Below are 26,113 nucleotides of genomic sequence, written 5' to 3' on the forward strand. Positions count from 1 at the left end.
TTTTACATCTGTGATTTGTTTAATTTTGTCCTGACCAAGGGCAACAAATGATACATTGTAGCATTTTTCTGCTGTTTTTTTTTTTTTTTTCCACACCACACTGATTGCTTTGGTCCGAACCAGTTGAAAAGAACCAAAATGCAATCATGTGACAAAATCCACATCACTCATTGGCCAGATGTTATTGAACACATTTTCTAAGCCGCTTTTCGATTGGTCAGAATTAACATGCAGGAAAATGGAATGACTTCACTGGCTGATTGTATCTACAGTATCTAGTTTGTATACATCACTTTAGACTAGGGCTAGGCGGTATATCGAGCTCTAGGAATATATCGATATGATTCCTCAACGCGATGCGGGATTATCCAATACCTTTCATATCAATATGGTTTGAGGCCACATGTGCACATTCTGCGTGAAAGGGACCACTCCAACGTAGCACACAAGCAGCTCCACTTGCACAAATGTGCACATGCGCAAATGATTGATTCACTCCCTGGGGCATATAAAAGATTTGTTAAAAATGAACAAATTGTTCCAAGAACAAACCATACCTAAACACGACATGGAGGGACATGCAGTGCTGGTGTTGCAGCAAAATTTGACTCCCCGGACAAATCTGACTCCCCCTCGCGTACATGCATATGCCACACAGCGCCTGCAGCTTTCACTGCGACACCTGTACTGCATGTCTTTGGACTGTGTTTGAACCAGAGCACACGGAGGAAACCCACACGAAGGCAGAGAGAACATGCAAACTCCACAAAGAAACGTCAACTGAGCCGAGGTTCGAACCAGCGACCCAGCGACCTTCTTTCTGTGAGGCGACAGCACTACCTACTGCACCACTGCCTCGCCCTAATTTTGTTTAATTGATTTATTTATTTTAGCCCATTAACTGGAGGACGTGATTTGATTTTTGTGTGACTAGTGTACAAATGGTTGCTGGTTTAAACTATTAGTTAAAAAAAAAAAATGCATTCGTCTACCAAACATTTCTTTTTCCATTTTAATATCTCGCTGTTAGCTACTCTTTCAACAAATAACTATAAGATAATTATAATGATGGTAATAACAGGGAGGGAAAACCCTGTGTTTGAATTATATTTTGCTCAAAAACTGTTTGATAAAGTTTTAATAAAGGCTTTGACTCTCAAGTAACCATTTATTGGAAAATACTGGATATATATCATGTACCTCATTCCTCCTAAAAATACTGAAATATGATTTATTGCCCATATCGTCCAGCCCTATTTTAGACAAACTATACATTTTGAAAATGAATTGCGACTGTGGCTGGAACACAATGTTTTAATGCATTGCAAACGGTGAAGGAGCATTGTAAGTAATTTTAGGAGGATTAATTTTGAATTAATTTAGCTAAACAGTGACTTGGTCATCTTCCGGAAATATTACCAACAATCCATCAGATAATGTTTTTCCCCCTCTCTCTCCCTGTGTGTGTGTTTAAAATTGTTGGTAAAGCGGTGTCAACAAATATTTTTCCGCAACATCCCATAAGATGGGACAGCGGATCAGACTACAGCAGATGAATTAGTCCGAAATGCTGCAACACATTTTGTGGCTTAGTTAAGATCATGTTCTTATCACAAACAAATCACTCCAGTGTCTCTTCAAGGAGGTCTAGGTATGATTTTTAGGTCCGCATTTGGTGTGCACTTGAGTGCAATTGCTACATTTACACCTACCCAAACAAACCGCACCAAGAGGTACATGTATAATGAACTCTAGTGTGATTCAACCAAACTAAATAATGCAAGTGTGAAGACACTCTTAATCTGAGAAAATCATTAAGCAAAGAAGCATGCTATCTATCTCAGACGCAGAAAAGCTAACTCATGATTTTATGACTTCTAGACAGGATTACTGTGATGCAATTTACAATAATTCTGTAATTTAAGTTATTAGAAACATTTGTTTACTGTCTGACCAGTCATGTACACTAAAACAATACACCAAAATATAGACTTGTTTCTGTTATTAAACCTGTTAAAGTAACCCTTTTTTGCAGCATGTCGATATTGTGATAATTTTGGCATAGTAATCGAGATAACAACAACAACAGATCATTGCATTCTTACAGTTGTCATTTACAAATAAAAGCAGCACTGTCAAACTAACTGCAACAAATCCAGCCTGATATTGTGCACACTGAACCCAGATTTAGAGAGAGTCAGATGCTAAGCACACTCATCCTACACCTGACTACAGAATCCCACGCATGAGATCTCACTCATATTTATTACTCATATGGGTAAAGAAGCATGTACTCGGATCTTAAAAGTAATTTGCAGAACATGTTCTCATTGCCTACAGTATATAAATGTGCGGTTAACTCATAAACGGCGTACAGTTTCCTTTCACAAATGGCCACAATGCACCAGTACACTGAGTTCCAATAAAAACACACAGCTCACACTCAACTGCCTTTACAGCCCGAGCCTAAAACACCCTGACTCAGATTTACAGCTTGTCAATTACAAGGTATTACGCAGGCTTGTCTCTGCCGCTTCTTTCCCTTCGTAACAGTCTGTAGACAATCCAATCCCAGTGGGCCTATTTTCAGAGCTCTTTAAATTTATCACACGATGGACAGCTCTGCCACTACTGTAACCCAGCAAAGTCACTTAGGTCATGGATACTGTGTTTAAAGCCAGAAATGCTCACCTTCATGGGTAAGAAACGGAAAGGAGTTAACCCTCGTGCAAGTCAGCATTTTCAGAGTGAAATGACGCACCACTTGCTCTAATGGAGGTCGTATTTTATTATGGGATTTATTTGTTCCCAGTGCATTAAAAAGAAGTTTAATTATAACAGGGTAACTCTTTATAAAGACAGATTAATAGATTCGCTACAGTATAAAATACATAACGTTTCACCCATTTACTGTGTTATCACCATTCGTGTTCATGTTTATATTTATTGGCTTCTAAAGAGAAATTTGAATTAGTTGAAATAGTTGAATGCTAGAAATCAATATGAATAAAGAATATGACAACACATGAAAAATCACTGCAATGTTAGAAATTCAATGAACATACTTCCATAAAACAAGCTAACTTCAACAGCATGCCAAACAATTGACAAAAATAAAACTACAACCAATTTAAAAAACAACTATATTCAGAGATGTGACAGCTAGAGCAATGTGTCATCACATCAAGTCAAGGTCCATATTAGGAAAAAAATTGTATGGGATTGAGATTACTCATTACTAGGGCCAGACCGAATCTGCTGACGTTTTTTTGCTATTTCTGCAGAGAATTTTGGTAAAAATCTGTGGATCTCTGCAGAATTATTTTGGGAGTATTATAACTAAAACCTTCATTTATTCATTCATTTTCTTGCCGGCTTAGTTCCTTTATAACTAAAACCTTAATATGTGAAATGAAAAATAATATCTTTTTAACTTTTATTTAATGTTTAAAATGCAAATCCAATTAGATTCACTTTATGTGGTAAACAAAGCAAGTCTTTCATATAATATATCTAGCAAAAGACAGAAAATATTACTGTACAAACGGCTTTGTACATATGATGAACATTTTCATATCAGTCAATAATATTGAAAAACTGAATATTTACACACATTTACTTAATTAAATAAACAGAATTAATGATGGGCTAAAACTCTGCGGAATTCTACCCGCACAGATTCAGTGTACGCCTACTCATTAGCTGCTTTTTATGCTTTTACTTTTGCTGGTATAATCAACGCGCACTTACACAAACACTCACACACTAACACACACACACACACACACACACACACACACAATTATTTTTTAGAAACAAATCTGCAAGTACTTTTCACAAATGGTTTGCAAAGGAATGGAAACAAAACACTAAGTTAAACAAGTAATTCTGAATTAGAAACAATGAAACGTATTGGATTGTTTTATTTAAAAACAATCATAGTTTACTTTATGATATTTGATATAATGTTTATTTGTTCATTTTCCATTTAGATTAGTCCCTTTATTCATCAGTGGTCGCCACGCTGGAATCAATCACCAACTTATTCAGCATATGTTTTACACAGTGACCTTCCATCTGCAACCCAGCACTTAGAAATATCCATACAAACTCATATATCACGAGCAATTTAGTTTATTCAATTCACCTATAGCGCATGTCTTTGGACTGTGAGGGATACCGGAGGACCTGGAGGAAACCCACGCGAACACGGGGAAAACATGCCAACTGACCCAGCCGAGACTCAAACCTTCTTGCTGTGAGGCGACAGTGCCAACAACTGAGCCACCGTTCTTTTTTGTTCTTCATTCATTCATTCATTCATTCATTCATTCTCTTTTAGTTTTAGTCCCTTTATTAATCTGGGGTTGCCACAGAGTTATGAACCCGCCAACCTATCCAGTATATGTTTTATGCAGGGGATGCCCTTTTAGCTGCAGCTCATCACTGGGAAACATCCATCCACACACTCATTCACACACATACACTACGAACAATTTAGCTATACTCAATTCACCCACTTGTGGGGGAAACCAGAGCACCCAGAGGAAACCCACGCAAACACGGGGAGAATGTGCAAACTCCACACAGAAATAATCAACTGACCCAGCCAAGGCTTGAACCAACGACCTTCTTGCTGTGAGGTGACTGTGCTACCCACTGCACCACTGCGTCACCTTTGTTCTTCGTATTATAAGATTTAATATCCTAAAAAATATCTCTTATGCAAACCTAGGTAGCATTTATATGATCAAACAGTAAATATGGCAAAAATATAATTTTTTGAATTTTCAGCAGCCTTTTTCTTTCATTCTTCAGAAATCCATCTAAATTAACCTTAGTATGAAGATTAAGAATTTATTATTTTCTTTTCTAATTCGCTGAATAAAGATTCTGTTATTTGGAACAGATTTTTCCTCAAAATAATTTTACTTTCACAAAAAAACAAGTAGGCAGCACGGTGGCACATTAGGTAGCGCTCTCGCCTCACAGCAAAAAAGTTACTGGTTAAAGCCTCGGTTGGGTCAGTTGGCATTTCTGTGTGGAGTTTGCATGTTCTCCCTGTGTTGGCGTGGGCTTCCTCCAGGTGCTCAGGTTTACCCCACAAGTCCTGAGACATGCGCTAAATTGGCCGTAGTGTGTGTGTGAATGGAAGTGCATTTGTGTTTCCCATTGATAGATTGCAACTGAAAGGGCATCCAACTGTGTAAAAACATATGCTGGATAAGTTGGCAGTTCATTTTACAGTGGCGACCCCTAATTGATAAAGGGACTAAGCCGAAAATAAAATTTATGAATGAATGAAAAAACAAATAAAAGTTTTATATGCAAGTCTCAAATGATGCAAGCTTCAATTTACAGTTTACCAACTTTACTAAAAGGAGGTTCAGTTTTGCTGCCATCGAAATCAATCAATCACATGAGAAAAACAATTATGTGACTTGTGACTCTGGAGGTGCTGGAATGTTGCTAATTTTCAGATTTATTAAAAAAATCTAATGCAGTTTTTGATTCTGAAAGTTTTGTTTATATGAGCTCTGAAGTTTGCAACCCAAATCATACTGTCATTTTCATGCATTTCAAACTAAATTAAGGGTGCGTGAGCAACGCTACAGCAATTGTTAGATCACATGTTTTTAGTTAGGAAGCAAAGATTTTTTCTTCTGGCAAACACATGACTCACAGCAAATGTATTTATTTTAATGATTGATTAATTAATCTGCTATTAAAATAATTTGCTACTTTATATTAACCAGATTATATTTTTCCTACCTCTTTAAATCTGATAATGACTTAAAAAAAATGTATTGCATAATGATGTAGCTACTCATTGGCTGATGACACCATACAAATATGCAAGTTCCTAGTTAGAAGTGGAAGATATATATATATATATATATATATATATATATATATATATATATATATATATATATATATATATATATATATATATATATAAGAGCATTTTTATAAGTCAGTACTATTGTGAAGTTTATTCAAGTACAGCAGATTCATGAGGAAAAATAAGATATAATATTTTGGATCTCAAGAATTAATGAACAATTTAGTAGTTATTAATGTAATTTGTAAAGAAACACAGAGATGGAAAGTCTCAACATCCTGTACTCCACCATTTACTGCAGATGTAACCCCTCTGGTTCTATGCATCCCATTCCAAGCAAGGTTTCTAACAGCCATCTCTAACATGGCAGGCAGGCACACTAAGAGGGATGCTAAAGGCATCAGTTAGTGGGGCTGATATAAATCTACTGATGTTTGCCTTTACAGCTCTACCATTGCTGTGACCCATCCTGGGCTGCACAATATATTGTTTCTGAAGTGTCAGAAGTTCAGAAGAGGTAATCAGAAAAAAAAAAAAGTTTAACCCTAATTGAAAGATTTAGTTGGATGTGTTGGATTTCTGCACCTACATACTGTTAGATTTCACAGAAAATCCTAAAATTTTTTATTTAATGTGGATCTTTAAACATTTGTATTTATCCATCCTTGTTGTTTGCTTTTATTTATACAAATACTCCCCTACAAAATAATTCCAATCAATCTAAAATGATGAACTCTAAATAGAGTTATGTCATCTTGTGAAAATATATTCCTATCGCAATATATATATATATATATATATATATATATATATATATATATATATATATATATATATATATATATATATATATATATATATATATAAAATAAAAATTGCAGACCAATGCAATATTGCGATGTCAGTTTTTTTTCCAATATAATGCAGCCCTAAACACAGCTAAACCTCACATCCATCAGGGTCATGGCACCAATGCAACCACTCCAGTTGAACTCAATCCATTCAACCAAAGGTTTTAGGCATGATAAGTAGGCACACTAACAAAAATATATCCTTAAATCAGGTAGTTTACTCACACAACTCTTTCAAGCTGGTCTCATTGCACTCACATAAACCTCTCTTTGGGTCATGGCACCAATGTAATCCTTTAGGTTTTATTCCAAGTAAGAGTCAAACAGACATTTCTAGTATGGGATGTAGGCACATTTACAAAGACATTAAAGAACACTACCTCTGATGCACCACCTAAGACCAGGAGAATGACTAGGTGGTTTACTCTTCATTACTCTCACCAACCTCACTACCATCCAGATCACGTTGGCACCAATGTAGTTCTTCTTGTCTAATTCCAAGGTTTAAGGTATAAAAATCCGACACACTAACAAGCACACCAACTAAACCACAACTTCTAGGGTCATTGACTAGTGCGGCTTCTGTGGCAGGAAAAGTGATATTTACTCACAGATGTTATACTAGTTGGCCTCCATTCATATACATTTCTGACATGAAAGGTGGGCATGCAAACAAGGATGTTTCTGGAAAGCTACCTTCATGCAGAGTTTACCTCAAACCATGACAAAAACAAACAAATCTGCATTCTTGTGCAATTTTTTTTATGCCCTTAGCTCATTAACTTCCCTAACTTTGCTTCTTTGCCTCATTCCCGCGGATGTATGTTATTGATAACATCACACAGTGTCCAGCAGAGCATCTAAAAGGGTTTAAAATGGAGTACCTTAAAGCACGGGTTTCAAACTTCATTCCTGGAGAGCCGCTGCTCTGCACAGTTTAGTTCCAACCCTAATTAAACACACCTGATCAAACTAATTGAGTCCTTTAGGCTTGTTTGAAATCCACAGGTAAGTAAGTGTGTTAAAGCAGGGTTGAAACTAAACTATGCAGGGCTGCGGCCCTCCAGGAACTGAGTTTGACATTCCTGTCCTAAACCCTGGAGCACTTGGGAATAGGGATGGGTATCATTAAGGTTTCAACAGCATTACTACCACTTTGTTGCAATAGACATTGTTGCTGTCTACTCAGGAAATACAACTCAATTAGTTCTCTCCGCCACTCCGCAAGCTTACAAGCCATGGGTGCACGCAAGTCTGTGTCGCGAGCTATGTGTGTGCGCTTAGCGCGAGCCTCAACTGAGCGTGCGCACAGCCAAGAATTGTGAATGATTTTATACTTGACGTGCTTACCGTTGTACTTGTACGTTGTACTTTGGGGCGAAAACGTGAGCATTTCTCATGTGAGATTACCAACAGTGCAGACTAATATGGCAAGTTAGGTTGGTCAGTTAAATTATGCTACTAAGTAATGTTCATTCAGCAATGATTCTCCAGTACCGATAGCAGAACCGTTAACATCAGAGCTTCTTGATAGTTCGGTCTTTTATAATTTAGCACCAACACCGATAAAGTACAGAGTTTCGGTAGCCATCCCTACTTGGGAACTACACTGATGTCACAGTCGTGTTTCATTCTGGAACATATAGATGCTGGATTTGGACATATAAAGCAAAGTTAGGCTTCTCTTATTCACTTAATTAAGTAGAACACACTTCAAAATGGTGTTGGGGGTTACCCCGAGGAAATAAGTAAAGGGGAGTGTGTGCATGACTAAAAAAGGACTGGAAATTAAAGACAGGTATGTTGGATCAAGGTTGAAGCAGATCTCTGCAGGAAGATAGATCTCCAGGAACAGGTTTAACACCCTAGAGCAGTGGTCCTCAACTTTTTCATCACCGCAGACTGGTCAACCATTGATAATTTTATCGCGGACCGTGGGAAGGGTGGGATGAGGGTTGAGGGGAAAGCAGTGTTTTGTAGGTTGCTAGGCGATCATCAACCGCTTTCTCAGAGGATGACAAGCTGACAAAACATTGCGGTCACTCTGATACAAGTTTTATTTATGGAAAAATTACAAAACATTGCAGTGTTTGGGTGTTCTTTATTTGTCTGAGATAATTAGTCTACGGAAATGTGTATATTCCATACAAGCTGAAGCTGATCGATCAATTCTTGTCACGTGACTCACGATGGGCTTGAAGAATTCATTCAACTGGGTGCGTCTAAAGGGCATGATTGCTCCATCGGAAACGACAAACTTGCGCAAACTCTAGAAAAGACGCAATATATGAATGCCCACTAAAAGGCTGCCGTCATTTGCTATCTCTATCAGTTGATCTGCTCGCACAGCCATGGTAGATTCACCTGATTTGTTGACAAATAGGTTGCAGAATCATTCCTTGGCAGCTCCTTCACTGAACCTTTTCCTCTTCAAAAAGAAACTTTCCAAAGACGTCAGTTACTTACACATTTTGCTACTCGTGGGTTAAATGTGGGCACTCAAGTGACCAAGATGTAACCGAGAGAATTCGATCATTTTTCAAACTTTTCAAAATAAAAGACTGTTCAGACTCAGATAATAGATAAAACAGAAATAATTAGTGATTTCTTGTGTGGCCCGATACCAATTGATCCACAGATCGTTACCAGTCTGCGCCCCCGTGGTTAAGGACCACTGCCCTAGAGTACTTGTGTTCTAGAGCACTTCTTGAGGCTAGGGTTGTGAGATTTTTAATTTGCACAAATCGTACTATCTGACCTCCTTTACACAACCTAATACTAATTTACCCTGTTTAGTGAATTGGTTGATATTAAATTAATTGATTTAATTAATTAAATTATTGATTATTAAATGAAACTTTCTTGGGTAAAAAATTATATATTCCACATACTTTAAGACTGATCCTACATAGGAATCATCTGGCTTTCCAACAGGACTGAGGGCTGACAGCAATGATCATGCAGTAATTAAGTCCAGAGTACAGCTGACACACTGGAGACCACAGGAGGCCTACTTCTTGCGTCTCCTGTCAGCTCTGCACTCTGTATAGCAGCGATGAAGAGGGCCACAGTGTATGAATCTATCTCTAGAGGGAGGATGCAGAGCAACCTACACAAACATTCATCATCATGCGTGACCGGGATCGATGGGAAGCCCATCTTCGGTATTCTACCTTCAGTCAGTTGATCCACACTGCAGCTTTCACCCGAGAGTCACTCACAGCAGTCATTCAACAGACAGACCATACAGGCCTACACGTGGACAGGCTGTTAAATCAACAACTATGGAAGGAAAAATGACTGCAGTAAATCAGAGTTGAAAAATTGGAATTGTTTTTTGTTTTAAAATAAACCTACATTGTAAACCTACCGTAAGAAATGAATAATAGATGAACTGTAATAATGATCAATCTTCTTTTCTCCTAATGAACCTCTGTTTTAATTCACCAAGCTGCATTTAAGAAACAGGTTTTTTTTGTTCCACACATGAAATAGTCAATTGGGTGCTTGAAAGTTAACAAAACCTGGTGACCAGGAGACAAATTATACAGAGAGCGGACAGATTTAAATAAAGCCTTGTACATGGTAACCTGACACATAACCATATAAATCATGTCACAGTGCTTAATTTGTAAATGAATAATTCTCGGAAGAAAACCAGCAAAATAAAAATTACCGTGACCGACGTGCATTACACAAATTTCAGTGTTCTCAGAACATGACGTCATTAAACGATGATAGAGCAAAAAAAGAGCATCACATTTCTAAATGATCTTTAAGTTCTTTTGTGCCATAACGTTATAGGTCAGGTCATGGACAATAAAACATGTAGCTACAAACATAAATCATATGAACAATCACTATTCAGTTCATTTCACTATTATATGCCAAGAAAACATAAAATAAATGACTCCACCAGTTACCACCCACAGTTACCTCTTCTGTTGTTTAATGGCTGATTGAGAATGCTTTGCTTCTGTCTCCTGCTATTCTGATTCATTAGCGCAGTTCCACCTTCTCAAGATCTCTTTTGATCAGGCTCATTATCAGATTAACTCGTGGTTTAAAAAAATGAAAATATGCAAGACTGCCTCTTTGACATAAAAAAAAAAGATGTGACTATGCCATTATTTATTTTCCCTGCTCACTGTGCAAGAAACAATCACCAACCAATGAGAGTGATTTTAAACACAAGAAAGCCAATTGACTGAAAATATTGTTGTTTAGGGCCAATAGTTAAATGTGACTTGCGCATGTTGACTACCGTAGTGTGTGTGCACACAATCCACAGCCTTCGCTTGCACTCATTCACATTCTCTCTCTCTCACACACACACACACACACACACACACACACACACACACACACACACACACACACACACGTTAATGCCAGATCCATTAAAATAAATACCAGAAAGCAAAAAAGGCAAGATCCGGCTGAAATTAAGCACTTTCATGTAACGTAATTATATTTATATATATATACAGTTGAAGTCAGAATTACTAGACCGCTTGTTTATTTTTTACCCAATTTCTCTTTAATGGAGAGAAGATTTTTTCAACACATCTCTAAACATAATAATTTTAGTAACTCATTTGTAATTATTGATTTATTTTCTCTTTGCCATGATGACAGTAAATAAAATTTCACTAGATATTTTTCAAGACACTTCAATACAGCTTAAAGTGACATTTAAAGGCTTAACTTGGTTAATTAGGTTAACTAGGCAGGTTAAGGTAATTAGGCAAGTTATTGTATATCGATGGTTTGCTTGTTAGATTATCAAGGAAAAATTTAGCTTAATGGGGCTAATAATTTTGTCCCTAAAATGGTGTTTAAAAAATTTAAAACTTCTTTTATTCTAGCTGAAATAAAACAAATAAGAATTTTTCCCAAAGAAAAAATATTATCAGACATACTGTGAAAATTTCCTTGCTCTGTTAAACATCGTTTGGAAAATATTTTAAAAAGAAGATATATATATATATATATATATATATATATATATATATATATATATATATATATATATATATATAAATAACTGCAGCAGATGCCCTTCCAGCTGCAACCCATCACTGGGAAACATCCATACACACTCATACACTACAGACAATTTAGCTTACTCAATTCACCTATACCACATGTTTTTGGGGGAACCGGAGCACCCGGATGAAACCCACGCAAACACAGGGAGAACATGCAAATGCCACACAGAAACACCAACTGACTCAGCCGGGGCTTAAACCAGCTACCTTCTAGCTGTGAGGTGATTGTGTTACCCACTGCACCACCATATAATAGAATGTTTTATCTATAAATGTCAAAAGAAGAAAATTATTGTTTTTACATTTTTAAATAGTGACAAAATTGTACTTTTTGAATCAATATAATTCAATATGATTCATTTTTTATATCAATGCAACCAAACTTTACTTTCCCCAACAATCTACTACTATAAGCATATTAATAATGGTTTGTTTTACAATCTGCACCAACACTGGCTGGTTTTCACCAACTGCTTATGTCCAGCTCATGAAACACGTTCTAAGCTAAGGCCTGTTTCTCTGAAGGGAATATGTGTGGGTGAACTGCAGAGAGAGATTTTCTTTTCTTGGAGCTATGGAAAAGTGGGCCATGCTGGAGAGAGAGTGTATAATCCCACTTTAGCATCCTAAATATGAGCGAGTTTATAAAACTAGTGCTTTAATATGCCCACCATCCCATTTCACAAAATGGCATACCACCATGATTGTCAGCAATACAGCACTCATCAGTTTCCTTCCCATAGCCCAATCTGTCTTGTAGCTGAGATATGTGGCCAATCATAACCAAATCTCCTCAGGCAGTTCTCTTGTTACAGCCTTTTGAATTATGCGCTATTATACTGAGATAAATTATCCATGTCACTTTGAAAACCACAGGGATTTTATGACGAGAGGATCTCTGTGTTTGGTCTGGCCAACAATCCTAAACAGTTTTAGATTTGACCTTATTTAGTTATTTAAGATGACATATGTATGTATGAAATAAGTTCTTCCCTCTGTGCATGTCAATCAACAGCTGTTATTCTTGTCTTGTGTCATGCAGTTTTGCCCGAAAGCTCTTTCAGATCAATGATATTGAGCCACCGGCATATTCTGGACTAGCACCTCGATGCAGCTGTGACCTCCATACACAGGGAAGAGAAAATTCCCACAAGAAAAAAAAAGGAACAAAGTACAAACGTCTCTCTCATTACTATGAAAACATAATTGGAGCACTCATATTATGCTCTTTTAAAATGTAAGAGTGCACCAATATGGAAATTTGGTTGATAATAAGCAAGTAAGCTTATGTTGCAATTCATAAGAAATATAGAGGCTTGACATGTAGCTTTTCTGAGCTTGATTTAGGGCTGCACATTGTTTTAGCGTCGATGTCGCAATGTGTCCATTCGCAGTAGTAACATCGCAGTATCCGCAATGCTGAGTTGGGATTATAGTTGATCAGCAAAGCAGACTTTATATGTGTTATTTTACATTACATCTGACTATTCAATTACTGTACCGTACTGTACTGAAAAGGCTGAAGGACTCTCAGACCATAAGAAAATTCTTTAGCAGTGCCAGGCACCGCTCATCACCAGACTAATACCATCCCTACAGCAAAGCATGGTGGTGGCAGGTCTTAAAACGGCTGCACAGTATCGCTTCCTATCCAACCTGATAGAGCTTGAGAGGTACTACAAAGAGGAAAGGGTAACAATTCCCAAAGACAGGTGTGCCAAGCTTGTGGCGTCAAATTCAAAAAGACTTGAGGCTGTAATTGCTGCCAAATGTGCATCAACAAAGTATTGCGCAAAGGTTGTAAATACTTATGTAAATACATGTGATTTTTCAGGTTTTTAATTTTTTATCAATTTTGCAACAGTTTCAAGGAATAATTTTTCCCATTGTCATTATGGGGCATTGTGTGTAGAATTTTGAGGACATAAATTAATTTAATCCATTGTGGAATAAAGCTGTAACATTAAAAAAATGTGGAAAAAGGAAAGCGCTATGAATACTTTCCGGAGCACTGAGCATCACTGTGGTTTCTACTGTTCTCATTAAAGCTACGGTCACACTAGAGTTTGTGCGTGCGAAATTCTGTCATGCGGAGCTGCGAAAAGGGGCGGGATTAAACAAGATGATTAGACATTAAAAAAAGCAAGTGATTCCTCAATATTTTAAATTTCTGTCCAGAGAGGTCATGTTGATTCTTGATTGGTCTCACGGAGTCAAGTGATGCGATTTCGCAGGTCAGAGTTCACCAAGCTTGAACTTTGCAACGCAGCAACCTGCGAAACTTGACGCATGACCCTGCGTTTCCGGTCTGACGCATTCACGTGCGTACGAATGGAAGTCTGAAGGAGGAAATGCCCAGTGTGACCGCAGCATAAGACCCTACTCTGAGGTACATTATGTAGCTAATTTAGTTCCTTAAATGGCATTCTGAAATCTACATTTGTTCCCATTTTCTGTGGTACAAACTGATTTAATCAATGCTGGTACAGTGACATATTCTATGTTTATCATATTTTCTGGTCTGCAAATAGTTTTAGGAACAATGAAAATGTTCCTTCAGTGCCGAATCCCCAAATGAAAATAATTGGCTGGCATTATACAAAACTACAACAAACCTACAAAGGTTTGTTGCAGGAGGTAAATTACTGCATTTATAGGCTTTCAATCTAGACTGGGCCATTGTGGACCAAAGTAAAAAGCATTTTTATCAACAAAACTTAAGGCACCTGTCAGACCTGACATATATGAAGCAAGAGAAGGATTTGCACCTTGCACCTGTCTGAATTGGACTCTGTCCAGACAAACATAATTACTGTATGTGATTGCAGGTCAGATCCTTTATAGCAACCTTTAAAATTTAATACAGACCCCTTTCACATAACTGTGAAGCATGCATGTCCACTTTAAATATGGCGTGGAACAGAAACACTTGCTTAATTGTGGACTGCTGTTTACTTATGCCTTAAAACTTCCACTAAAAGCAACTTATTTCTACATTTAATATAATGATATAATATGTTTAGGGTTTCTTTAGTGACACTATTAGTGTTCTTACATTGCACTCATTGTCTCTGCTGTCCACTTTCACCTAGTGAATTATAGTTCCTTCTCATATAGTTTATTTCCATAAATTCCACTTTCAACTACTTATTTGGCAACAACAAATCTGTATGTGCATTACTTAATAAAAAAAAATACCAGGCAGACCAAAATGGAGAACATCCGACTACAATTTGTATTTCATTAAAACTACAAAACTGATATTTATGAGTTTTCCCTCTATTGTTTTCAGATGCTATAAATCTTTTTTTATTATTCTGGCAGAAAAGCACAGGGAAACATTTTAAAAATTGTGAAAACCATTCACATTGCAAATTTGGGAAGGTGTTTGACTCGCAATATACTGGAATCAAATGTTTAGTCCTACATATTTGTTTGTAATTGCAATGCAGTCTAACTGTACCATTTAATAATCCAGCAATCCCATATTGCAATCTTAGGAATTTCATCATTCATTAAAAAAGTACAAGGGCTTCACGGTGGCGCAGTGGGTGGCACGATTGCCTCACAGCAAGAAGGTTGCTGGTTCAAGCCCTGGCTCGGTCAGTTGACATTTCTGTGAGGAGTTTGCATGTTCTCCCTGTGTTCATGTGGGTTTTGTTTTTTCCAGGTGCTCCAAAGTCCAAAGACATGCTCTATAGGTCAATTAAATAAGCTAAATTGGCCGTAGTGTATGAGTGTGAAAACAAGAGTGATGTGTGTTGGGTTGCAGCTGGATGAGGATTCAATGCGTAAAACATTTGCCGGATAAGTTGGCGGTTCATTCCGCAGTGGCGACCCCTGATTAATAATAGGGACCGAAAATGAATGAATGAAAATAGTACTTATAAATTATTATTATTATTATTATTAATAATAATATTATTAGTTTATTTTATTATTATTAAATAAAAAGCTTGCCTTAGAACAGGGGTGTCAAACTCAATTCCTGGAGGGCCGAAGCCTTGCACAGTTTAGTTCCAACCCTGCTCCAACACACCTACCTGTAGGTTTCAAACAAGCCTGAAGGACTCAATTAGTTTGATCAGGTGTGTTTAATTAGGGTTGGAACTAAACTGTGCAGAGCTGCGGCCCTTTTGGAACTGAGTTTGACACCTGTGCCTTAGAAGAACCAATTTTGAGTGTTAAAGGTTTCTCGTTGAACTCTCAAAGTCAGCACTCTTTTTTAAAAAACATATTTGTGTCAGTGTTTAATATTTAAATGCTGCTTAGCACTCAAATTGAACTTGCGAATCTAGGGTTAAATGTCCCAGCAGTTATATGTAACTTAACAATAAGTATTGGCACCTATAAAGAGTTAATATTAAAATTTGAACAGGTGCAGCAACAATTTTGAAATACCCAAAACGTGTTATTAGCAGGACAGTGCAGAAAAAAAATAAAACAAAAAATAAAAAATAAACAATAATTTAGCTAAACCACAGCCTACACCATCTGCAACCACATTGCATAAGCATATCAGTCTTCTTTTTAGTTTTTGCACATGCCTTCATGGAAGGGGAATATACACTGAATGTCCCACAAACTGAAATATTTTTATGGCTTTTTTATCATTTTCCTGTTCGCCCATGTAAAATGGCTTTGACAGTCTAAAATGAGTAAACGCTATAGAAACAACAGTAACTAGACTAGAAGAGCACGTTACAGCACCCTGGACAGCGACCGTTCAAACGCCTTGTCTTCTGACTGTATAGGTCTAAGGAAATCACTGTGTCCTAAAACTGAGTCACAGACAAAATTGTTGCACCTTCTAGTTCTCAAAAGACCAAGAAACAAAGCACTCTCTTTGTTTTCAAATATGAGGTCTGATTTAAAGCTATGAACGCCCAAAACAGATAAGTGAACTTTAAAAAGTGTGCTTAAGAGGACATTAAGTCATAAAGAATCCATCCAGTCTCATAAATAAGTAAGCATGCGTCGTGCAAACAGGTGACACCAAACTGCTCCTGTTGGCTGGAAAAGGTTCGTCCTGAGAAGAGTTTTTAAAGGGTCCACTCCCAGTGCAGTTGTTCTGAAGGGCCATTACACAAGCGCAGACCAGCAACTTTATATTCCCAACAGAGCAATGAGCTTCCCAATAGCCACACTTGAAGATGTTCTGAGTCATTCTCACTTTATACACCTTTTTCGATCCGAACATTCAAGTTGAATGTTCAATCAAGGGCCCTGTAAACTGGTTACGCCACGAACATACGAGCCTAAAATTTCGTCTAAAGGAAAGAACTAGGAATCTTACGAATGAGCAGCGAGCGCGCGTGTGGCTGTACTGCACATGTCTTTGCATATGTTTGTCGATAGCATGCAAAACCTTCAAGCGTTTTATAGTTGCCAAATATTGCTGCAGAGACGCCCCCACAAGCCCCCATCTGTTACTTACACCAAAGATTTGGATGTCATCCGTACAACACAGAAGAATACAACAGAAACCGACAACCAATGTCAATTTGCAAGCCCACTACACAAGCATTCTGTCGGCATTTAAACTTACCGCAGTCTTCACACAAGATCCTCCCAACATCTTTTTTCAGGTTCTTCCCACTTGTATCTAAGGGCGCAAACGACGCTTTAAAAACCAAGGGTTCATCAGTTGGGTCCATGAAAAATATATACTTGTGATTCTTTTTCACTTTGGCGCACGGAGCCTCCGAGCCAAATTCCCCCACGGTGACGAGCTGCTCCCGCTCCAGACCCCCGCTGTTCCGCGGCCACACGTCCAGGACTTTGACATTCACACTGTACGGCTCCGCTGAGACGTTCTGAGGCGCGGACTGCACCTTGCCCTCAATCACCACGGCGGATCTGTAAGCCTGGTCCTGCAGGGAATTCAGACTCGGGGAGTAGCAGGCGAAGGAGACCCCGATGAGCAGCATGGATAAGTGTACCGAATCAAGCCTCCTCATGCCGCCTGCTTTGGCTCGATGGTCGGTGGTCGCGTTGCGGCAGGGCTGCGGGGCGATGGCGGTGGAGCTGGGTTGAAGGCTGAAGAGACTGTGAATAGGCTCCAGTAGCAGGGCGGCGCGGCAGACCTTGCGTAAGTGTCCATGCCATCGGGATCCGCTGCTTTTTCCGATAGATTTGTAATCGGGAAACACCAGCTGGAAACCGGAAACGGCGTAATGCTGCTGGGTTAATACAGATCCCTCAACTGCATTCTACCGAAGCGCATCCTAAATTGCAGGGAAAATCGCTGCCTCCTCCGAAGACACGAGCAGGTATCCGCAAGACGCCGCCAGTCAATCTTTGCCCCGAAATTGCAGTGGTCGAGCGCGCCCAGCTCGCCACTGGCTGCTGTGTATCTTCCACTGCAGTCGAATGTGAAATGCTGCAGTAAACTATTAGGGCTACTTTCAATATCCCCTCAGAACAAGCGGTGCAAGAATCCACTTTCGCAGCGAAAAAAAAGCTGTTGCCGTATCCCTCGCGCCCCGTCCGCCACCCCGATCTATCAGGGTAAGATTCCCCGCTCTAACGGCAGATTCGCGGTTGGGGTGCTGAAACGAACGCCCATACGCTGGCGTGTGCGTCTTTAGTCTCCGACACCCCGAGAAAAATGGTCAATCCATGATATCTCCCATCACAATCCTCATCAGATCCAAAAAGGAAGAAAGAGAAAAACGCACCACAATTGTATGGTGCAGGAAAGCGCCCGCGTCAAATCTTCCTGTAAATCGTTACGGCACCGCAGAGCTTTGCGCTGCTTTGAGTGCGATGGCTAACCGTACGAATGAATGAGCTCTGAATGAGTTTTGCGTCTCATTCCATTACTAAATCATGCCCTGCATTCAGGTCACATTCGCCGCTCTGCCTCAGAGAGAGAAAAAAATGATAGTGAGGCGTTGCATCAAATCTATAGGCTACGTCTGCTATCCGTTGCATTGCTGATGCCTGGACGAATGAGAACATTTAACAAATGAAATGAAGGAACATCACGAATAAAGTGGCAGACTGCATCAAACGCACAAACGTGCACAAGATGACAAGGCATGTAGACATATACGTAGTGGACTTTATACACACGGAATATTTAAATGTAGCTATAATTATTAATTTCAGATATCACGAACGGTATGAAATACCCTAAATCTAAACTAAAACAAGGTTGAACCTGTGGATCTGCAAAGGAGCGTAGCTACAAATTCACTAAGGGCGACATCTGCTGTTCTTTACGCACAGTGCGCGAGAGCTCAGCATTTCAGATATACAAGAGAAAGGAAAAGCGCAAGTGGTCCCTGTCTTCAAATAGGCCTACTTAACAGTAAATTAACGATCAACTATACATTTATTGAACCATAATGTAATGAAGCTGGAGTTTTTATCGAGGCACGATATAGTGACAGTTTTAAGGCTATATAACCTATAACAAAAGCACAACGCTTTTCACAAATTAAGTTAATATAAATAGCTTTGTGCATCAAAATAAGATGTGAGCTTGTCTAACCTGTTACTTTTTTAGTCTTGTACTCAGGATCATAACAAATCAAGAAAAACAATAATTAATGCCAATATTTTCACATGTTAAATTTCTTCCTTGTTTATGGTATTTATCTGTTTATTTACAGCTGCATCAAACAAAAAACAGATACTGGGATGCAACATTAATTGAAAACATTTAATCATTGAAGTACGTTTTTATTATTGTATGCATATTTTTGCATTATGAAAAATATCCAAACAATTGATTTGATTTTAGTTAAAAATTTAGGCCATTCTTTTATATTATTTATACACTTAATTATTTAAGCAGTTAAAATCAAAACAGCACAATAATAATAAAAAGTTCGACACACGCGGCTCCCAACCACCAACACCCAAACAATTAGGCCTACTTTAATTTAGAAATGTTGAAGTGCAATTAAGCCTCTGTATACTTGCAGGTTAATGGAAATATATTTAAGCAGGCAGACTAAATCGCTGAAGACAAATTTCGTAAATGATATACGAATAAAAAAGCCATGGTGCTCATGACGGGGACCGGCGGTTACTGTCCATGGTTCTGAACAGCGCTAACCTCCACCTCGCACCGATCAAACTACTTTATCCTGCAGTGTGAAAAAGGTCGTTTTATGATGTTAAATGTTTATTTAATTGAATTTGACCAAAAGTATAAGACCACCTGCACACGCGACGGCCACACGTCTTCACAGAGCATAATGATCTTTTAAAAGCATAAGTCTTTTCTGAACACGTATACACCGTTATTTTATTAGCTGATAGTTTAGTCAGCATTGCCCTTTTGAAAATTATCTTGAAGGTACACTGAAGTACTGTATGATATCTTGTTTTTTTGTTTTCCCAGTGTCGCCAAAACCGCAACCCGTTTAACCAAATAAGAAAACACATGAAAAAGCACACGCACGTACACGACATTTTAGAAAAGGCTTCACAAAATACCAGACGTAATTAAAAAATAACACTTCCCCGTAAACAATTCCTTGAACAGTGATGTTCATAACAGCAACATTCCATTCTACAAAATGTATCCATCCTCTATTCTGCAGCTTGAGGGTACCCCTCAAAACACTAAAATAAAGTTGTGTTTGCTATGGTACCACTTGTTACAAATAAAATGAAGTAATATGCACCTTTAAAGTAGGCTACTAAGACCATTTAGGAGGCACATGCTGTACCTTTTAGCTTTTGAATTCAAGGCCAAGTGATAACGTTATTCTTTTTTTCAGAGAGAACATGTACAGTTTTCTCTAAAACCTGACCAACTGCGAAGACCTCCAGCTGCAATATCGCGCAATCAACAGTGCGAGGCGCAAGAGCCTTCGCTTTTCCTCCAGCTGAGCGTGCTGACATCAGACTGCACGCGCACGGCACTGAGCTCGTGCGTGCGTCCGTCTCCATGCCACGACTCGCTCTTTCGTTCCATCTTGTGAACGGCGCATCGGTGAAGCAGCATCGCGACAGTGTTTACAGTAGGCCTTCGGGGCTTACAGATTTTCATCTTTGTTTCTGACTGTGTTCAACTGCGAAGGGCTTGCACAGCGGGCTAAAGCTCTGCCTGCAGACTGAGCGGGGTAAGATATGCCGAACCACGTCGCTCGTTATGAGGTCTGCGACTTTGGCAACTGCACGGCACTTTACGATTATATGTCATGGTATTCCGCGGTATACTTGCTTTTTTTGTCAGTAAAACAGGCACGGATTTAATGCCCGCAGCCGTGGCCAGATATCACAGTCTGCTTGCGCAAACTCGTTAACTGTTTACAGTGCTGACAGACAGAGACTGTCAGACTGTGGATTTGCCGCAACAGACAGTGTGCCATTTAAGTGTGACTGTGGCAAACCGTTATGAGTTCAAGCTTTCAGAGTTCACCTTTGACCAGAAAACAAGCACACCTTATGGAGTTGACCGTCCCTGTTTTCTTCACTCGGTGTCTTTTTTTGCACACTGTCACTTGTGTTAGGCCCATGACAAGGAGTTTGCAATTGCATTAGAAGTTTCAGATAAAAAAAATGTTATTAATAACCAGTAATTCTAAAGTCTAGCAACAACAGGCCACACAAATATAGTGACAGTCAACTTAAATTTAAAATAATAAATGAAAAATAAATAATAATAACATGCGATCAGTATAATTTGTGTTTAGGGGTTTCTGTCTTGGAAAAATACTGATCTTACACACTTGCCTTGAACCAAGGAAACATTTTTATATTTAACAAAATTTCTTCTAATGACAAGAATTGAAAACATGCACTTTATTTGGTAATTACAAGTGCTAACACCTTTTACAATAACTTTCAGCTTGTTAACTTTTGTTAACAAATAAATAAATAAATAAATAAATATAAATTCAATATATTTTATACAGTTACATATCTGATGTTATGGCATGAAAGTAAGCTAACTGAAAAGTTTTATTTTGTTGTATTTTATCCACTACGGATAAAAAAGTTATAAAAAGTACAGTGACAAATAGTCTTAGATAATGCAATAATAATTATTTATCAAGAATTACTAACGTTATCCTATATAACCTGTAAAATTATTCGATTAAAGTATGCTATAACAGACGTAAGCAATTTATTTCTATCACTTTTCTGTTTCTATGAACCGATTTTTGCGAAAGTTGGTAAGCTTTCGTCGTGATTCGATATTAAGTATAATTTTGGAAAGAAACGAACTATTAAATGATAAATTGTCGGCTTAATACATGCCTCTTGATTCTCTACATTTTTTTGCTCATGAGAATTCAAGTTATTAAGGTATTTTGGTTTCTTTCACAAGCCTTTCATAACCGTCGCATGCCATTTATCCTTTTATATATCTGGACTAATTTGTACGCAAATAAGTCTTTTTCTATTTAATTATTCAATCGTAAACACACCAAAATGTCTGCATTTAAAAACATGCCGAGGTTCTCTCATCTGTAAATGTAAAGTAATAATATTATTGGAGTTATCTATAGACATTTCTAAATATTTATTTGTTTATAAAACAAAACTTTTCATTTCTAGATATTTATTTGTTTAGAAAACAAAACTTAGACATATTTTTTTCAGACATAGATCATGTGATTACATTTATGCAAAATGTATTACTTAAATAAAAAGATTTAATTTACATGCATCTCATTTTAATCCACGTTATAATAGTACCGACATTTGAATCGGGACATTTTATAATTTAACATTCTTGTTTGACAGCTTCTGTAGATTGCAGTGGTATATCTGCAATTGTATGATTAAAATAATGTTACATTTCAGGAAAATTATTTAATTTAGGATGCTGTGATATTTCTAAAGCACACAGTACATTTTTCCATAAATCTACGATTCGACCAATTGGACATTTTAATTATACAGTCCTACCTCTGCAAAATGGCTTGTCAAAAACCGGTAAGTCTGTCGCATTCAACTTATTATTAACGGACAAACTGACTGCTTATTTTCTCTAAATTAATTACGTTTACTAATAAGTTACTAGAGTAAATATAATATCCCTGCAACATAAAACAATTATCAAACATTTTTAAAAAGGTCATTGCTTTGCAGGATTAATACTCATTTCATTTAAATTACAGAACAGCTAAATTAAATGACAGAAACGAGTGCAGAACATTTGTATAATTAAATATTTTAGACTTTTGCATTTGATGATATTCTAAAATGACTGAGCAAAATTGCCGCATCTATAGGAATATTCACATAATCAAATAACTAAATAGCAATGGGATGCATGCTTATATTTGTTAAGCAGTGTCCTTTTTAAACATGTTTATAAACGAATGCAGCATTCTGAATGTATTAAACTGTTTTAAAAATGACCATATGCATGAATTGAGTGGATTTTACTTTATATATTACTAATTTAACGTTTCCCCTTAAATAAAGAGATGCCTAAAAGCAATTACTGAATTGTTTTTGCATGTACAAGACAGGCGCATTACAGCTGTATTGGGGCTATTGCGTGAATTATGATGTTGTTCTTAAATGCACATAACGTTTAATTTTTATTCCAGATGTAGTTTTCGCTTAGCTGACAGTCACGGACGTGTTCCTGTTAACGGCTTTGGTAAGAATGCATCCGTCACTATACCAGCATGGAATATCCAAAATAGGCGAAGTAATAGAGGAATCATTTATGCTTGCCTCCAAGTATCACACACAGATGCGTAAAGATATTAGTATTTTCTAGGAGAACTTGTTCCCGCTATAAAGACTTTTGGGCGTTGAAAAGGTTCCGTGGATGTTAAAGGTTCCACTAATATCCAGATATCCCAAAATAGCCTTTAATTTTGGAGTTTTATTTAGAATGCATGTAGGCTATTTTAGCCCAACTTTAAAATCGAATTTTTTTTTTTCTAACATGCTTTGAAAACTTTATATTCAAATATACATTTCAGGCACAGACTGGGTTGATTATCGCATGCAGGTAAAGCTGTGGTTTTAATTAAATTAAAGACTTCCTTTTATTGCAGATTTCCTGTATAATTTACTAATTTTACAAATATTTTTTAACAACTGAATATATCAATTAGGCTAACTACAAAACGCAATAGTCGGCTATGTTAGTTGACTAATTTGTATAATAGGGAAATGCATGCAAGGTATATACATTTAATAAAGACATGCACAATAATGTATTATAAATGTTAAGTTTATAATACATTGCTTTATAAATTGATATAATTATATAAATATTATATATATATATATATATATATATATATATATATATATATTTATATATATAATTCAATTTATATAGCAATGTATTATAAACATTGTGCATGTCTTCATTAAAATTAAGACGCAACCTTAAAGCTAAAGAAAGATTTTTGTATCTTTGCCATCTGCCATCTCAATACATATTTGATTTTAAATAGCAATTGATTTTCCGTTTTTTTTTTTTTCTACGAAGAGAAAAAAAAAGGTAAACTAGGAGGTATAATGAATTATGAACTGAATAAAATGACATCTAAACAACAGGTATGCCTGTCTATCGTTACATCTTACAAGCCTATTCATAAATAATAGGCTATTAATTAATAACAGCGGGGTAAAATCGATTTATTTTATAGCTTATTTTTTTCAGTTTTCTGTAAATTTTATTTTTACCATATAAGCCACTTGTTATTTTAAATCCACTTTAGATTTATTTTATGCGCGTAAAACGTAAAGTATAAATAACCTGGTGAACAACGAACAAAAGAGCTTCAGCAAATATTTTTTTTAGGTACCATCTGTATATGAAATACGTCGACAGAATACATAATGTACCCTAAGCTGGAAATCTTCATTTTCGCTTTGAATCGAATTCATTTTCAGTTTCGTTTTCAGTCGAATACCACCTAATCTTCCAGGACAGACGCGCCGTGCGACTAGAGCGTGCGGACGCAGCGTTTGAGCTTCAGTACGCAGCGAGTTTATTCGGATTCTGCACAGGTCTGAACAGCGCTCGTCTTCTCTCCTCACACAGATCTCGCGAGAGCGGTGGCGTGGCTGCTTGGCTGTAGGCTTGCAGTAAGACTGAGGGAGAAGGCAGGCAGCATCATGGCGGACAGAGACAGTGGAAGTGAGCAGGGAGGAGCAGCCACGGGCCCGGGTGTCGGTTCCATGCACCCAGTGACAGGAGGGGCGGGCTCGGCTTCCGGGCTGCAGCACGAGACGCAGGAGCTCGCCTCGAAGCGGGTTGACATCCAGAACAAACGCTTTTATCTGGACGTAAAGCAGAACGCGAAAGGCCGCTTCTTGAAAATAGCAGAAGTCGGGGCCGGAGGAAACAAGAGCCGCCTCACTCTCTCCATGTCCGTGGCTGTCGAGTTCCGCGACTATCTGGGGGACTTCATCGAGCACTATGCCCAGTTAGGGCCGAGCAATCCGGACATGCCACAGGACGAGCCACGGCGGGCGCTGAAGAGTGAGTTTCTGGTCCGGGAGAATCGGAAGTACTACATGGATCTGAAGGAGAACCAGAGGGGCCGCTTTCTGAGGATTCGGCAGACTGTCAACCGGGGGCCCGGTTTGGGATCCACGCAAGGCCAGACCATTGCTCTTCCAGCCCAGGGACTAATCGAATTTCGCGACGCGCTCGCCAAACTCATTGACGACTACGGAGTGGAGGACGAGCCGGCGGAGCTGCCGGAGGGAACCTCGTTAACTGTGGACAACAAGCGCTTTTTCTTTGACGTGGGCTCCAATAAGTACGGGGTGTTCATGAGGGTAAGCGAGGTCAAGCCCACCTATCGCAACTCTATCACAGTGCCCTACAAAGTGTGGTCGAAATTCGGCAGCACTTTCTGTAAATACGCAGATGAAATGAAAAAGATTCAAGAGAAACAGAGGGAAAAAAGGGCATGCGAGCTTCAGCAGCAACAGCAAGAGGAGATGCACGGCGACGACGGGGATGAGGATTGATAGTGGAGGGAAACATGCAAAAAAATTAAAAAAAATAATCCGAATAACCTAAACAAAAAAAATCTACGTACTGTGCTGTAAAAAAAGAGAGATACATAAAAAGATAAGTAACTGTTTAACTCCAAGGGAGCACTACCCACAAAAAAAGAAAAAGAAAAATACAAACCTCCACAGACTGACAGTCCACCCATCGCTGGATGACATCCACTTACCCACCATTAATACAGTAAGCGGCTGCTAAACCAAGTAATAACATTATATATGAACTGTGTTTCCTACTTGACGACAACAGAACTGAGTGTTTCTTTCCCTTATTAACCGAGAACTTTTTTACACGTTCCAAGATATTATAAAAGTGTTTGCAATGGAGTTCTTGCCGAGGAAGCGGTTCCTTTATGTGTGAGCTAATGACTTCAGCACAAATCAGATGTTTTAGTTTT

General features: G+C 38.0%; 2 protein-coding genes across 2 annotated transcripts in view; one reads left to right on the plus strand and one right to left on the minus strand.

The window, feature by feature from the left end:
* The window catches only part of nrg2a (neuregulin 2a), a gene marked incomplete at its 5' end in the record, with an annotated part of 166,267 nt that extends 147,658 nt beyond the window's left edge, over positions 1-18,609 (minus strand). The window contains 1 exon segment of the mRNA NM_001430844.2: positions 17,296-18,609. Coding sequence (NP_001417773.2) covers positions 17,296-17,707 — 412 coding nt within the window.
* Positions 18,610-24,804: 6,195 nt separating this feature from the next.
* On the plus strand, positions 24,805-25,820 carry puraa (purine-rich element binding protein Aa). The gene is given in 1 exon segment (NM_001001846.3): positions 24,805-25,820. A coding segment is annotated over 1 exon segment (864 nt). The 5' UTR covers positions 24,805-24,809; the 3' UTR covers positions 25,674-25,820.
* The last annotated feature ends 293 nt before the right edge of the window (positions 25,821-26,113 follow it).

Source organism: Danio rerio, chromosome 21, assembly GCF_052040795.2.
Source record: "Danio rerio strain M-AB ecotype USA chromosome 21, GRCz13ab, whole genome shotgun sequence".
NCBI classification, from domain to species: Eukaryota; Metazoa; Chordata; class Actinopteri; order Cypriniformes; family Danionidae; genus Danio; species Danio rerio.